This window comes from Pleurodeles waltl, chromosome 3_1 (assembly GCF_031143425.1).
Source record: "Pleurodeles waltl isolate 20211129_DDA chromosome 3_1, aPleWal1.hap1.20221129, whole genome shotgun sequence".
NCBI lineage: Eukaryota > Metazoa > Chordata > Amphibia > Caudata > Salamandridae > Pleurodeles > Pleurodeles waltl.
Window position 1 is genome coordinate 312491518 of NC_090440.1, and position 16963 is coordinate 312508480.

Here is a 16963-nt window from a genome sequence, read left to right on the forward strand (position 1 = left end):
AAGCAGGCAGGCTTAACTTCAGAGACCAGGTGTAAAGTATTTGCACTCACAGTAATATAGTAAAAACACCACAAAACAACTCAACACAGGTTTAGAAAAATAGCCAATATTTTGTAAAGATTAAACTACAAAATAGAGCTTAGAAACACAAAATGCTTCGGTGAGGTGATAACACGGCGTTGTGATGGAGTCGTTCCCAAAAATCCAATGCCAATGGCGCGGGTTACGAAGTCATGCACACTCCCAGGTACAGTACCTTAGTAAACTGTGAGAACAAGTCGGTGCACGAAGTCGGGGATCACTGCGTCGCTGAATCCGAAGTTGCGTCGGTTCCGGTGCTGTGGGGCAAAGGAAACTGCCAACCAAAGACCCCATTTCTAACACTATCAATCACACTCTTACAATTGTGACAATTGAGACTAGAATGGCTTGGAATAATCTGAATTGTCATTTTTAATGTATATTGGATTATTAAACATTGTGGCTTAGATCATCTCAAAATTAGTCAAGCGCCACCATGTGGTGGACTGTCATTAGTGCCAGGTTTGTGGATTAAGTTCTGGCACTGAGCACCAGCAAAAGAAATCACAGCACAAATTAAGGGCTGGGTAAATATAGAAAATTAATCAATACATCTATACCACCATACCAGTGTGTTATTTGAGCTGTGCTGATTCGTTGCAGCCTAGCTGGGTGTAAGTGGATAATGTGTACGTTTTTTTTTGTGCGGCGGATACCCCAATGTTGATGGGGCTCGTCCTGATTTAGACTTTTGTAAGGAACAAATATTGAATATTTATCAGACTGATGAGTGTAGTCAATCAATATCATGCCCGTTTCAGATGAAAGATACAAATATAGGCATGTAGGCAAATGCCTTAATGAAGCAATTTATTTTCAGTAAGTCAGTCTTTGGTTTTAAGGATGTAACACATCGGACAACCCCATGTGAATGTATATTTGGAGATGTACCACACAATTTTTTATCACATAGAGAGTGGGTTCAGGTTCACTCACCAGAGACCTCTGAGGTTTACTGGTATGAAATAAACAACTTGATAAAGTATCCTGGACTTGTAAAAGGGTAATTGTTTCTTCACCTCGAACATGCGAAGGGTCTTCCATGCGCAATAAATGGCTTAATATCCGGTCTAAATAGTAATAGCACAGATTGGACTGAATTTGTTTGTACAAACGTATATAATAAATACGAACTCCTGCATAATTAATGCTTTCAGAGGGTGCAGGACTTTTGCATTGATTTCATTATATACTCTGCAGTCAGGGCAGGTCAGAAGTAATTACCTGCACCCTTTCCCCCAGTAAAAGCACCCCAAAAAATATCTTCAGAATTGTATGCTAAAAATTGAATTTTGAGACATTTGTGGGCTAATGAGGAAAAAAATAAATTATAGCATCAATTTAAGTAGGAAGGAATAGAGCCGTTGCTTGATTATTGTGTCCAAAATGTTTTAAAATGTGCTGGCATTTTCACTATGGAAGACTATGAAGATGACTTCAGCTACCGTAACACACTATTATAGAAGCCAAAAGAAAGCCTATGCACTGGAGCATGATATAAGAAAAATATCTTACTATAACCCACTCATCTATATTGCCATGCACATGGAGCATTTGTTCTGATAGCCAGCACGTTGATTTTGTTGGAGGACGCAATTGTGGATTGAATCATGTTTAAAATAAGATTGTGATTCAATATAGTAGAAGGAATAACCAACAGGCTCCTATACAGTTTTGCTTTTTTTTAAAAATATTTCTTGGATTGGTGTAGTGGGAGATTTCTTACCCTCTTTTCTTTCTTTCTTGAATCGCAAGCACTTGTTTCATTTGCACTTTGTTCTGTCCTTTTTCCTTTTTTGTCATGATGCGGGGATTGTATATAATGTGTACATATATGAAGAAAGTATACATTTTGTTTAAATAATAAAGGGTGTTCTCCTAAGTGCTGCATATGTTAATATGAATGTTGAGATTGTTCCTGATTCTAAGTGATCCCCAAGGGGTCTTTGTTGTTTTGTAAAAATTTCTACCCAGACCCCTTGGGCTTTCTTGGGTTACCCTCTGCGGCTAGTAAGGTGCCCATTCATATCAGCCTAATGTTTTCCTCTTGGGAACACGTTCACATTTCATTCATGCCTGTTTAAATATTAATTACCGGCTGGTTGAAAAGGGAGAACAAAATGCAAATGTAGTTTTCATGGACTCAAGTAACAAATCAAACTTCCCCATTGAACTGGATTTCAACAACCATTAAAAATAGTTGTTTCTAGCTACTCCCACTCCTGAGATACAGGATTAGTAGTTAATATTGCATCCCATTGTTTTCCTACAGTGAAAATAGCTTTGAGGGGGTTTTCATGCTAATGACATGTTAAACAAACTGGCCAGGGTGGCAATAAACATGTGCCTGTTGGATTGCTCAATACACCATATTCCCAAGCCTTGCCTCTATGGTCACTCCCGGATTTGAGAGCACTCACCTGCACCACAACACAAATCACTGGTTAGAAAATGGACATGTTGCCAGTACCAGACTTAACAGTTTATCTCCAAAACGCTGAGAATTCTGGTAGAAAATGGCAGGTGTAAGAAAAAGGTAACTTTTTGTATAAGGTGCTCCTTGGGTCCACCTCACTGAGTACTCTGGTTAACAGGGTAAATGTGATGCCATCGTAGGGCAGGAAATGACACACAGGCACTGGGAAGGGGAGATGAGGCAGGGAAAACAGTGTCTAGGAACCCAAGAATTAATTATACCCAGTTCAGCTACTTCCAATATACATGCCTTACCCCTGTGCGGTTGAACCACATGTTCCTGGGAGTAGAGCATAAATGCCCTAGATGCCCCTCACAGACAGCAGATTTCCAAAACATGGTTTGTTCATCCCCAAAATAGCAAAGTACTGGGAGGAAGTGCTGACATCATTGACTGAGCTTAAGAACAAACTCCTTGCGAAGACCCTGGAGCAATGCCTCTTGTGGCTGATACCACATACAAACAAGCATTTGTAATGTAATGGGTATCGCATTTGCTGGAGTTAGAGCTATCAGCATTGTAAACTCCTAATCAGACTTTTCTTGCCACATGAATTGAAAATGAAAAGTAATACAATTTCACATAAGGGAAATGATTCAAAGCGCCACACCATGAGCGTGAAGGTGACTAATCAGAACAAAAAGACCAGTCTGGTTTTGCCTTTGCATAGTAGTAATAAAAAAAAACAAGCACAATCGCACTGTGTAAAACTTTGAATTTGCAAAGGAGCTCTAGGATAAACAATAGAATTAAACTGGTAGTCATGATAAGCACTTTATTACTGCCCAGCAAGATTGCACTGCCTACGAAATAAAAGTAAAAAGTAGTCCAGAAACCATACGTAAAACACGTAGCCTTGTATGTTTTCAGTAGTTGGCCGGTGTGCTCGAGGAGGACTAAACACTTGAAAAAGCATGACGTATGCATGCCTTTCACTAATGAAATCAAGCAAATTTTAAAAGGCAAGCCCACAAACCAACAAAAGTGATTGCCGTGACATGGTTAAAAGCCCACAAAGAGATTACAACAGAGGCCATTGCGCTTGCACACTTGACTCTAAAAAGACTAAGCATGTTGCAAATTCATAGCCATAGCATGCACTTTAGCTAAACAGAGTATCATCATTGCCTGGAAATCACCAGGAGCGCCAAAGTGACGAGGATGGCTGAATGATCTCATAAATGGGGGGCAGCAGAGATGGATGCTTGGGCTAAATTACGTGCCCAGGGCCTTAGAGATCCTCCTGCTAATACATGGGTCGATTACCTGACCGCACTGAAATCCAAAATAGATGATAAACCATCTTGAAAAAGGGTCAGGGAAAGGCTTGAATCTCTTGAATTGAGTGAATTCTGGAGCATGACCTGGGGAAAACCATGCCCCACCCACACTGAACTCTCGCAGGAACGGACAGTAACAAACACAAAGGATACCCTTTAGGCAGTATAAACTCACTGAAGAGATAACACCTATGACTGGCACGGCACACATATAAGGAGTCTAGAAACCTACCAGGACAGGGAGTCATGGGAAGCAGCTCTCAGACTTAATAGGAAGAGGCACTATTTAAGATTGCAACAGTGACTAACGCCCGGCTTCATAGTTTAGTTCCCCTGACAAGACAGAGATGTAATGGTTCTCTGTTCTTGTTTTGTCCTTCATACTCCTGGCCATACTCATGGCGTCGGGACCGTTCTATATCTCCTGACCGAAGAAGATCACTTAGACAGAAACTGTGTGCACAAGTGTATATGATAAAGGATGGGGAGATGTCATATACCACAATTGTTGTTAGCACATGAACAAATTTGTTATGTTGTTGTGCGTGGAAATGTAATATCTGTTAATATGCTTGCGTGCGCCTACAAACTGTGTACAACTGTTACGACCATGTCTGAAAACTGATAAGGAGATACTGGTAAAAAAAGAACATGTTAAACATTTATTTTTTATACGTTCTGCTTTTAAATATCATACATTCTGCCCTTTATAGGCAATAAAGCCTACTTAGGGGTGACTTATACATATATAAAAGGAAGGCTTAGACCTGGCAAAATGAATTATTTTCACAGGTCGAATTTGCAGTTAAACCTCTATAGCCAGGGTACTGACAGTAGGCTTTCAGTCATGTGTACATAATCACTGTAGTGGATGGCGCAATTTGTGTTGCAGTCCCCTTATGACATTTATATTACAGGCCCTGGATACCACTTGGTACCATATATTAAGGACTTCTAGTAAGGTAAATTAGAAGTATGCCAATTTCATCATGCTGAAAGGGGGAATCACAGGCACTTTACCACTGCTTGGCAGGGGTAAAAATGCACAGAGCTGTACAGCCAGCAATGCCAATCAGGAGTATACTAATATTCCGTGGCATGTGTGGCTGTAGATACACATGGTCTGCATACTCCTGCCATCTTGTGTTGGGTCCGGAGTGGTGCAAGATGTTTTTCTTCGAAGAAGTGTTCCGAGTCAAGAGATCGAGTGACTCCTCCTCTCGGTGATATTGAACATGGGCATCAACTCCTTTGTTAATTTGTTTTCTCTCCGCCATCAGGTTTGGATGTGTGTCCCTACGCACCATCTTTCAACTTGCTCCAGTTCAAATGCTTTCTCTTATCTTACCCCCTTTCGACGGTATTGTTTGCACGCTTCTTCCACCCTAGTGCTTTCCTCAATGTGTTGGTTGAGGCACTGACTGCCCGCCCTTTGGGGTGTCTATGCCCAACTCTGGCCTATCTTCCATGTACCACAGACAAACATACCAACCTGATAGAACGGGCTCCATTCCGCTTCTGCCCTTGGTGACACACAAAATTCCCACACACCGACCATCGTCTAGTGTGATATCGCAACCTCTCCCTTAGTCACCTAGAGTCCACCTGTGATGCCTGCAGATCTTTCCGATCCAAGAAGACCCTTCGAGATTGAAGAACAGGTTTATTGGAAATGGTGCACAAAACTCCGAACAACACCACGGATATCTATGGGGAGTAGTAAGCTCAGGAGGAGCCCTTGTAGGAGGAGGAGGAGGCCATCTCCATTCAGGACCCTCCAGACTCAGAAGTCTAATCGGACAACCTGTGAGTACCGTGGCCCCTCCTGCCCACCACAGGACTGTTAAAAGGCCCCTCCTTGAGGTCACTGGCCCAGCACTGCCACCAGGCCATAGTCAGAAACAAAAGTTTACTTTGGCTAGACACCGAAACCATCTGACAAGACCAAGGCATCATCTTTGACTTCGACCTCCTTTTCATCGGACCGAGAAATTGTCTCCTTCTCAATCCGAGCTTCAGTTCTGAGCCTAACAACTCCAGCCTCCACTTCGGTGCATACCTAATCGCACAGACAGAAGTCTTTAGTGCAGGAACAAATGGAGCAGAGATCATCGGAACAGAGAAATGCTATGTCATCATCACCTATACCTTTGAAAAGGAAGCCTTCCTTTCCAGGAAGCTGTGGACATTCCTCCACCACAAAAGAAGAGAACCAAAGACAAGGCGGCTAGTCCACCATGTAGGGCTTCGCTGCCACCTCTTCCTCCTCCTCCATTTTCTCCACCTCTTTCGCCTCCCCGTTCCCTGCCCCATGCCCGCATTCTCTTGCTTCACCTACATGGGAAGATTATACTCCTCAGGGTTCCCCTATGTTTTCTGGGGGGTATGTAGGTGGGCCAGAACATGACCCAGACCCTTGGGATGCTTATGATCCTGACCCTTTCACCTCTACCACACACGCCCCTCACCACCAGAGGACACTATTTGATATAAACTAGTAGTGAAAGGAGAAGCTGCCTTTCATAATGTGGAGCTGCATAGAGACTATTAAGCAGGACTTTCTCTTTGATACCCTTACTTTGACACATAGGGATATCCAGTTTCTCATAGTGCTCCCCGGAGTGCTTCATCATGCAAACAGAATCTATAAGGAGTCGATCTGCTCTAGGATTATTACGCCTACAGTTGACAAAAAGTACAAATCTACTCCCACTGACCTTATATACATTAGGCCTCAGGTCCCCCCTGACTCAGTTGTAGCTATTACGGCTCAGAAACGAGCTAACAGCCAGGCCACTGGAGCCTCTCCTCCCTCTGAGAAGGAGAGTAAGAAAATTGATGCTGGGGGCAAATGGGTTGCTGCACAGGCGACCAATCATTGGCATATCGCCAATTCACAAACATTGTTGGCCAGATATGACTGGGCTCACTGGAACAAAATGGAGAAATACCTCCAGTTCTTACCAGATGAGCACCGAAAAAGAAGACAGCAGATAGTTTCTCAGGGGCAGACAATATCTAATAATTTTATTTGCTGTGCCCTGGATGCCGCTGACACAGCTGTACCTGGCATCAATACAACTGTCCTCCGAAACCATGCTTGGCTGTGCTGCTCTGAATTTAAACCAGAGGTCGAGCAAGCGGTTCGTAATATACCCTTCGACAAGGAACATTGTTTGGGCCTCAAGTGGACACTATCCTTGAGAAGCTCAAAAAGGACACTGACAGAGCAAAAACTGTGGGTACTGTTAAGTCTCCCACACAAAGAGGTACTTTTCGTCGCCCTGGGTTTAGAGGCTCTTTCGAACCCTCCTTATCTGAGGCATCCACATCCCACCCCAGACAGCCTCAAGCCACCTATTCTAGGGGCTTCTAGAGAGGCTCCTATAGGGGGTACCACTAATAAGGGACGAGGCAAGAGCTCCACCTCATGCAGCTCTTCCTCGACTGCAAAGCAGTGGCTACCTCCATCTTTCCCTTGCTCATCACATAACTGTCGGGGGATGGCTACAACACTTTTATTCATATTGGGACAATGTAACCGCGGATCAATGGGTCTTCTCCATTATCCACAATGGTTATTGTCTGGAGCTCACCCCGACTCCTTCCAATATTTCCCCTCTCAATCACAGGCCAACTCAGGAACAACTAGTCCTTCTCAAACAAGAAGTATAATCCCTTCTTCTCAAAGGGACCATAGAACTGGTTTCACTACAACTTTGAGAGACATGAGTATACTCCCTGTACTTCCGGATTTCCAAAAAGGAAGGTTCTCTTAGGTCAATTCTTGACCTCACACCATTAAACAAATACATCCAGTCAGAACATTTTCACATGGTTACTCTTTAGGACGTTATTCTGCTTCAACTGCAAGGTGACTTTATGACAGCCCTAGATCTAAAGGACACCTACTTTGATATTCCCATTCACCCTGCGCATCGAAAATACCTGAGGATCGTCTTCGCAGCCAAACAATACTAATTCAAGGTCCTTCCATTTGGGGTCACTACTGCTCCTAGAGTATTCACAATGTGTTTAGCAGTAGTTGTCTTACACCTCAGAAGGCAAAACATTCTCTTGTTGTCCTACCTTGACGATTGGCTCATCAAAGCCTCCACCTTACAACAGTGCCAGCAACACACTCAGTTGCCCGTGGACCTCCTTCACATACTGTGGTTCACTCTCAGCATCTCCAAGTCTCATCCTCAACCTCTTCAGGTACAGCCTGAACTAGGAGCCATCCTGAATGCGGAACTAGAATTAGCATACCCCAACCCGGATCATGTCCAGAGTTTTCATACTCCCTTAATTTCAAGAGAATCATACTTACACAGTCAGGACAATCATGGAACTGTTGGGGGTGAAGGCATCATGCATTGCCATCGTCCCCAGGCCAGACCGTACATGCGTCCCCTACAGCAGTGTCTGTCTTGTCAGTGGTCTCAGTCACAGGGTCACCTAAAAGATCTAGTGTTAGGCCGCCACACTCACGGTTCTCTCCAATGGTGGAATACCACCAACCTGTTGAAACTGTGGCCTTTTCTAGACCCTATGCCTCAGGTCATACAGACCACAGATTTATCACTGACAGCCTGGGGTGCTCATCTTCAAGACCTCACAGTACAGGGCCTCTGGGATCCTAATCACCATAATCAATTACCTCGCACTTCATGCATTGTTTCTAGCCCTGAAAGCATTTCTTCATCACCTAGCTTACAAGGTTGTCTTAGTCTGCACAGATAACATGGCAGCCATGTACTATTTGCAGAAACAGAAGAGGACTGTTGTCGCAATTGTCACAACTTTCTCAGACAATATGAAAGTGGGGTCCTGGTGGCAGATTATCTCCCAGGGACGGACATCGACTTTGCAGACTTGCTCAGCAGGATGCAGCAACAAGTCCACAAGCGGAAACTCCAACCACAAGTTCTTCAACCATACTTTGCAAAATGGATAACTCAGGTAGACCTTTTTGCCATAGCAGAACTGCAAAATGTCCCAGCTTCACCTCCGGGTATCCAGACCTTCTTTCCAAGGCCAACGCTCTATGGATGAACTGGTCAGGGATATTTAGTTACACTTTTCCACCTTGTCCTCACATTCCATTTCTAGTTCAGAGAATCAGGCAAACATCTCTCATCATGATCCTTGTGCTCCCACTTGGGCACGTCAGCGAAGGTTCACCACAATTTTTGACTTCTCAGTAGTAGACCATCGCGTGTTATCCCTAGAGCATATTCTGCTAGGAAAAAAGGTGCTACTAGGGCCTTTCCTGGAAACATCCCTATAGCAGACATCTGTAAGGCAGCTTACATGGTCAACCCACACTCATTTCAGGAAACACTACTGTGTGGATGTGCTACAACGCCAGCAAGCCAATGTAGGTCAGGCTGGGCTGCGAACACCTCAAGATTCAACTACAAATCAAACAGGCCATCCACCTCTTTTATGGAGGGACTGCTTTACAGCCTGTGCAGAGCATGTGTGTCTACAGCCACGCATGCCATCAACCAGATTGTTACTTAACCTGTAAGCATCTGTTCGTGGCATAAAGTGCTGTAGATTCACATGCACCCTCCCTGCTCCCCAGACACCTGTGGCCGTTGCAGTTACTTTACCCATGTATCTATTTGTACACATGTATTTATATGTTGCATGGATATCTTTCTACTAATCTTTCCTTCTACACTTTTCTCATCCACCTGCGGGAAAACAATCTAAATGAGTTGCCTCCCATGAGCAATATCACTGAGAGGAGGAGTTACTCAATCCTGTGACTCAGAGCACTTGTAGAAAAACAAGTTGTGCCACTCTGGACTCAACACTAGATGGCAGCAATATACAGAACATGTAGATCTACAGCACTACATGCCATAAACAGATGCTTAAAGTGTAAGTAACCTAGGGCCAGATGTAGGAAGGCTTTTGCACCTCGCAAACGGCGAAAAACGCCATTTGCGAGGCGCAAAAGCCCTTACGCGATGCAGAAACACATTTTGCGAGTCGGTATCGACTCGCAAAATGTGTTTCAGACTCGCAAATAGGAAGGGGTGTTCCCTACCTATTTGCGAGTCGCACCGCGATGTAGAGTTGATTTGTGACCGCGAAAGCGGTCGCAAATCAACTCGCAGTTACCATCCACTTGAAGTGGATGGTAACTCATTCGCAATCGGGAAGGGGGTCCCTTCCCCTTTGTGAATGCTCACTAAAATATTTTTTCAGAGCAGGCAGTGGTCCTATGGACCACTACCTACTCTGGGGAAAAAAAAACGAAACTAAAATGTTTCGGTTTTTTTTCTATTTGCAGCTCGTTTTCCTTTAAGGAAAACGGGCTGCAAAGAGAAAAAAAAACTGCTTTATTGAAAAGCAGTCACGGACATGGTGGTCTGCTGTCTCCAGCAGGCCACCATCCCCGTGAGTGCCTAGACTCGCTCTGGGGTCGCAAACTGCGACCCACCTCATAAATATTTATGAGGTGGGTCTTTGCCACCCCATAGCGAGTCGCAGAAGGTGTCTGAGACACCTTTCTGCATAACATTTTGCGAGGTGCAAATTGCGAGTCGCTGGGACTTGCAATTTGCACCTTGCAAAATGTTTTCTACCTACATCTGGCCCCTAATCCTTAACCATGTTGAAAGTAGGCCCACAGGCACTTTACGAGGCGTAAAGTACAAAGAGCTCCATAGCCAGCAAAAATAGGATTCAGCAGAAAGGTCGAAAACATCTGGGGTGACCCTGTAGAAATGGCAAATTTTTAACATTTGGTTTGTTAGGATTTTGGGGAGATAGGGATGGGAAGTTGTTTAATATTTATTTTTGCATTTTTTTGTATTTTTAGTTTGTTAATTTGATTATTAATTATGGCAGTTATTTTATTTGAAATAAAATGATAATTGTAATTTTTACTTGGTGATAGTATTGTTTGTATACATTATTTAATGTATTTAAAGGTTTTATATTGATTACAATTTTTAGAATTTGTTTTCACTATTTGTTAAATGAATGTGTAGGTTTAAAAAAAAAATATTTTAATCACATTTTGTTGGTGTTGGGATTTTGGGGTGTTTAGAATGGGTTGCGTTATTGTTACATTTGTGTCTGTGTGTGTAATATTTTAATTAATACATATTTTTGAGTTTTGTTTTTGTACTAATTATTGTTTTATTTTGTAATTATTGTATACTTTCAATATTGTGAACAATTTTTTGTATATATTTGTTCAAATCTATTTAAAATTTAACTTTTCCAATGAAGTGGGAATAGCAAATTTAAGCTTTCCAATGTCCATCTTTTAACTACTGTTAATTATGTTGGAGTGGGAATAGTAAATCTCACCTCTCTAAAGTCCAACACTTTACCTACTGCTGCTTATGCTAAAGTGGCAATAACAAATCTGAGCCCTCCAAAATCCAAGACATTCTCTAATGTTGTTTACATTGGAGTAGGAATAGTGAATCTGTCACATCCAAAGTCCAACACTTTTCCTACTGCTTCTTACTTTGGAATGGGGATAGTAAATTTGACCTTTTTAATCTGGCTTGTTTCTTTTCAAGTTTTCACATGTTTTATTGTGATTTATTTTTAAGTTATTTTAATTATTTTTATTAGGTAAGATTATTTTTTTTAAAGTAAGATTTATTTTTACAGTTTTTGAAACTTACAGTTATATTGTGTATGTTATTTATGTATTTCATATATAGTTTATCTGATAGAGACTTTGCACCTGCATATTCCTTACCTTTGAATTCACCCCAGGTGTCAGACTGGATCTGGAAGATAAGGAATCTGAAGCTAGAAATCTCTATCAGATGGACAAGTTCCTTACCTATGGCAATGCCTTCTCTAATAGAGGCCTTACCTAGCTGCAGATTACTTACTGACCCTTCCATCCTCCCCGCACTGTGAACTGATTTCTAGGGGCAGGGACTCCTCTTTCTACTTCTGCCATAGAAGGTCATGAAATAGAAACGGAAATCGGCACCGCTGGGAGGTGCCTATATTGAAACCGCAATGTTATTTCCAGCGTGAATAATGCTGACGTTGAGCAGATAGACGCCACATAGTGGCGTGCAGGAGGGCTGCTCGCGAAAATGTTCTGGATCCAGTCTGACGCCTGGGGAGAATTCAAAGGTAACAGATCTGCAGTTAGATATTGTATCTACCAGATAAGGCATTTCCGAAGGTAAGCAACTTGTCCATGTAATTATTAAGCAGTTTTTATTATTTTATGTATTATGTGTAGTTCTTTTTACTTTTATTTTCAATCATATATTTTTATTTTGTCAGTTAGAGAGATATATTTTTTAAGGGTACTTTTTAAAATAAATGTATTTATATTGCTAATATGATGTTAAATATTAAAATATAAAAAAATTGATATACTTGCATATATTTACCTGTTTTGCAAATAGTTTGGTCTTCTGCATTATTGGAGTTGATGTTTTACCCTTTATAGTCAAAGTATGTAAGGTCTATCTATTTTAAACAATACACTTTAGCACTATGTTTGAATTGAGATATTTTGACTCGTATTTTGTCATACAGTACTTTTGACTGTGCTCTTGCCTTGTTGAATACACAAAACAAAAATGTCTGTACGCATGTATCCGACCTCTGTAGCATAAATTAATGTGCACTTTTGATGTGCCAATTTTGTCTCTAGCTTAAGCATTATCAGTGTTTTTAATAGGCTTATGCAAATTTCCCTTTAGGCAGGTTTAGTATTACTTCTAATACATGTGGTTAAGTAATCTTGATTATTAATTTTTCACTTGATCTCATTGCTTCTGTCAACAGATGGTTTGCAAAAATGAGAAAAAGGAGGTGGCTAAAATGATATATAATAATTTTGTTCAGATGTTTTGAAAGTCACTACAAATGGTGCCAAAACAGTAATATAACATATCAAGACATATATATACGTTAACCCATTATTTCTTGTTTCTTTTACAGTGCACATCAGTATTTAAACAAAGAAGATATACCAGACAACTTTGATTCATGTATTCTTAGTGCAAGTGCTCCACCCGTCACAAGTCTTAGCCTTTTAGGAAATTTTGAGGTAAGATATTAATTTTGTCAAATGCTTCAACTGGTTGTTCCATCAGTGTACCATCAGTGGTTATTTTTTTGTGAGGTTTGTTTGACTTAAAATGCATTCAGATGATGGTTGTATGTTTAATGTGCATTTCACAATTCCTATTTACCACCAGCAGATTCATCCCTAACTGTACCCATTGACCCTGCTGCAGATTGGGAACCAAATCCTGTACCTTCCATGACACAGATCAGTGCTGAAACCCTGTTCGCCACCACCAGTGCCAATGCAGGAGTTGATTGTTCTTTCGGATTGGGAGGAGAATCCACCACAAAATCAACTAAGGCCACAACCACCTATTGCTCTTGACTACTCCCATTCCATAATGCTACCACAGCACTGTGTCATCCTGCACCCATACGCCACATCTACAACAGTGAAATCTATTTTTAGAACTTCAGGATGCCAGTGGACTCAATGCCTTCCCTGATACTGACTTCCATTCACCCACACCAGGACGGGCCACTGAAGAGTCTGCCTTGCCTCCTTCACAGTGGTAATAAGGAGAGCAGTAGAGGTTGTTGTTCTGACAATTGCAGCCACTGAAATCAAAACCAACTTCATCACTGCAGCCAAGATATACTTCACAGGAGCGTCTCCTGCCATTCAGTGAAGCCATTACCAGCACACTGCTGGTTACCTGAGCAAAACCAAGATCTTGCTAGCTAAACTGCTAAATAGCGGGTAGACACAGACTTCGTCTCTGCCTTTCTCCTTCAACATCCTACACCAGAAAGCTTAGTATTTCAGGATTCAACAAGCAGATTAAACATCTCCCCACGAGACAGAGAATTGCAACACATAAAATCTTCACTCCAAATGTATGCTAGTCTTTCCTTATGCTCTGTAAACTCCAGTTGCCTTCTGAGCAGATACTTGCATGCAATATGGGAAACAGTGGCAGAGATATTGGCAGCAGTCTCGAAAGACCTCCGATGCAACCTCTAGTGTGTTATCCAGGACGCCAGGACACTGCAAAGTATGTCATTTGCTTGGTCCTGGACACTACCAGCTGCTTGTATGTGACAGTTGGAACCAGTGTGGTGACAAAGCACAATGCTTAGATTTGCTCAACTGAGTCTTCAAGTGATGCCCAACAATCGCTAATGGATGGGGTGCATTTCTTCGGAGACAAGGCGGACTCTGCCTTGTAGCGTTTCAAGGAGCACAAGGCAACTGCGGACTCTCTTAGATTAGTACCGTTGGTGCAGAAATGTCCCCAAAATTTCACAGGGGATCTGGCGCCAGCATCCAGGCCCCCAGCCGCAAAGATTTACCATAATCCTCAACTCCCTCCACAGCCACCACAAAACTACTTTAATTCACCCATGGTGACAAAGAAAAGCTGGTTGGGAGGCTGTATCACCTTTTACCTCCAGTGGCGGTAGAGCATCTCGTCATACCAGAGGTCCAGATTATCCAAAACGAAAATGCCCTCCCTTTCCTTTCCAGCCTCCCTATACACCTCCTACACCACAACACCTCCCAGAGGAGCACTTGTCCATCCTACAAGGGGTATTTCCTGCTCTCTTGAACAAGGGAGCCATAGAGAGGGTATAGGCCTCAGAAGTTGTGACTAGTTGTTACTCCCATTACTTCTGGGTGCCAAAGAAAGGCGAAGGCCTCCACCCTCGCCTCAACCTTTTGTCCCTTAAACTTCTTCCTCCGGAAAGACAACTTCAAAATGCTCAACCTGGCCCAAGTTCTGTCTGCCCTGTACTTTGGAGACTAGATGGTAGCTTTGGACCTGCAGGGCACTTATTTCCACATTCCATCCTACAGTCCCACAGTTATTACTTGTGGTTTCACAGCCTTACCAGTGCCCCATGTTTGTTCACACAATTGAGGGTAGTGATCACTGAATGTCTTCGGGAATACCAGTCTTGTCCTACCTTAAGAACCGGTTGCTGAAGGTGGCCATGCTGACAGCATTTGTGAACTACATCCAGATAAAGGCAGACATGGTGACATTGTTCGGATTTTCCATCAACACCTCAGAGTCACACCTGACTACTTTGCAGTGGCTCCCTTTCATGGACACAGTGCTTTTCTGAGCCTACCCTCCATCTCAAGCAGTTCAAGATAATTAGCCTATGATCCTGGCCTTTTCTACCTCTTCCTCAGTCTCAGTGAGAGGGTCTTTCTGGCTTCTTGTGCACCTTTTTTGTGGAATATGGCAGATGGCACATGCAGGCTCTGTAGTGAAATCTGAAGGCTTAATGAACACAGCACCAAGGAACCTGCCAGATTGCATCCAGGTGTCAGTGGAAACTGCAAAAGACCTGCAGTGGTGACTACTAGACGGCAATTAACCTGGTGGCAGACCCTTCTCCATACCACATCAAGAGCTAAAGGCTGTGATGGATGTATTATTGCTGGGTTAGGGAGGTCATGTGGGACAGGTAGAGATCAGAGGACTCTGGTCTCTGGCAGACGCCGTCTCCACATCAGTTTGTTGGGGCTGTGGGCAACCCGCTTGGCACTTTAAGCCTTCCTGCTGCTCATTAATGGAGAATGGGTACAGATTATGGCAGAAAACAGTACCTCCATGTTGTACTGCAACAGAGCAAAGCGGAGTTGTGGGTCCTATGCCAGGAGGCTTTGCACCTTTGGAAGTGGTTGAATTGTTACGACTTCCCCCTCGTCACACAGCACCTGGGAGGGTATTTGAAGGTCAGGGCGGACTAACTCCTCTTACGTTGCTTAGTAAATCACAAATAGTGGATGCATTTAAAGGTTGCATAGGGTGTCTTCCGGTGATGGGGAGAGCACTGGCTCAATGTTCTCACCAGCATAAAATGTCCAAACTTTTGTGCCCAAGGCAGCTGTCACTGAGATTCCTTTCGCTTAGAGTGGGGCTCAGGACTCCTGTACGACTAACCGCCTCTACCTCTCCTGCCCAGACTTCTTGAGAAAATAAGGAAAGACTGGGCCCTAGTCACCCTAGTGTCCCTGGACTGGGAGATTAGAGTATGGTATCCAAAAGTTTTGGCCATGAGCATCTGTCCTCTGATCTGGTTGCCTCATCGGAGAACCTTCTGTCACCGCCACAGGGTATGGTCTTCTACCTGAGCAAATACCTTCTCCATGCGTGGATATTGAGAAGCTACAGTTAATTGCATTTGATCTTCCTCTCAAAGTAGTATGCATCATCTTAGTAGTGAGTTATCCATCCACTAAAACACTGAGAGAAGTTTGTCTGATGTTCCTCCATAAATATCCAGCCACTAAAGACCCAGTTAACATATTGTTAATTTGTATTTCTCTACTCCATCAAGGCTTTGCTATGCAAACAGTTAAAGGTTATCCATCGTCCTTTAGGCCTTCCAATGTTTACCTGATGGACCATCCTTATTCAAATAACCTGTTCTGAGGTGCTTTTTTGAAAATCAAACACATATATTCCCTCTAACGCCCAGTGTGATGCTTCAGTGAGACCTTAATTAGGTTCTCACTTTCCTCATGTGTGCACCGTTTGAACCAATGCATTCCTCATAGCGATCACGTCAGTTGGTCATGTAAGTAAATTACTGGCATTGTCTGTTTAACACCACACACCATTTTTTACTGGACAAGTTAACCCTCAGGATGAAAGCATAGTTTGACACGCCTTTCCACATCAGGCTATCTATCACCCTGCCAGCTTTCTTCACTATCCTCACCACCCCACCTCATCCACCTAAAGAGGATGGAAGATTTCAACGTCTTGACCAAACAGACCTCTAAGCTTTTACATTGATCGCACCAAAGAACATCGGGTGGACAATCAGCTCTTTGTAATGTTTTCTGGGGCGAAAAAAGGTGAAAACTGTTAAAAAAAAGAACCACCAACAGACGGATTGTCCTGTGTATCAAGATCTGGTATGGAGTGGCCACAAAACAGCCTCCAGAAGACCTGTATGCTAATTCCACCAGAGAAAAGGCTGCTACCACTGTGGTGGCTTGCAGTGAGTCAACTTGTACATTTAGTAGCCTGCTACAAGGGCCTCACTCAACATAGCACTACTGCCTGGATACCCAGCTTCAATG

The 16963-nt window shown here is 42.8% G+C and overlaps 1 protein-coding gene across 1 annotated transcript in view; it reads left to right on the forward strand.

Annotated features, from left to right (window-relative positions):
- The window catches only part of ATOSA (atos homolog A), a 257996-nt gene that overhangs the window by 158386 nt on the left and 82647 nt on the right, over positions 1-16963 (forward strand). Inside the window, exon 8 of the mRNA XM_069222452.1 lies at positions 12790-12898. Coding sequence (XP_069078553.1) covers positions 12790-12898 — 109 coding nt within the window. The remainder of the gene's footprint in view (positions 1-12789; positions 12899-16963) is intronic.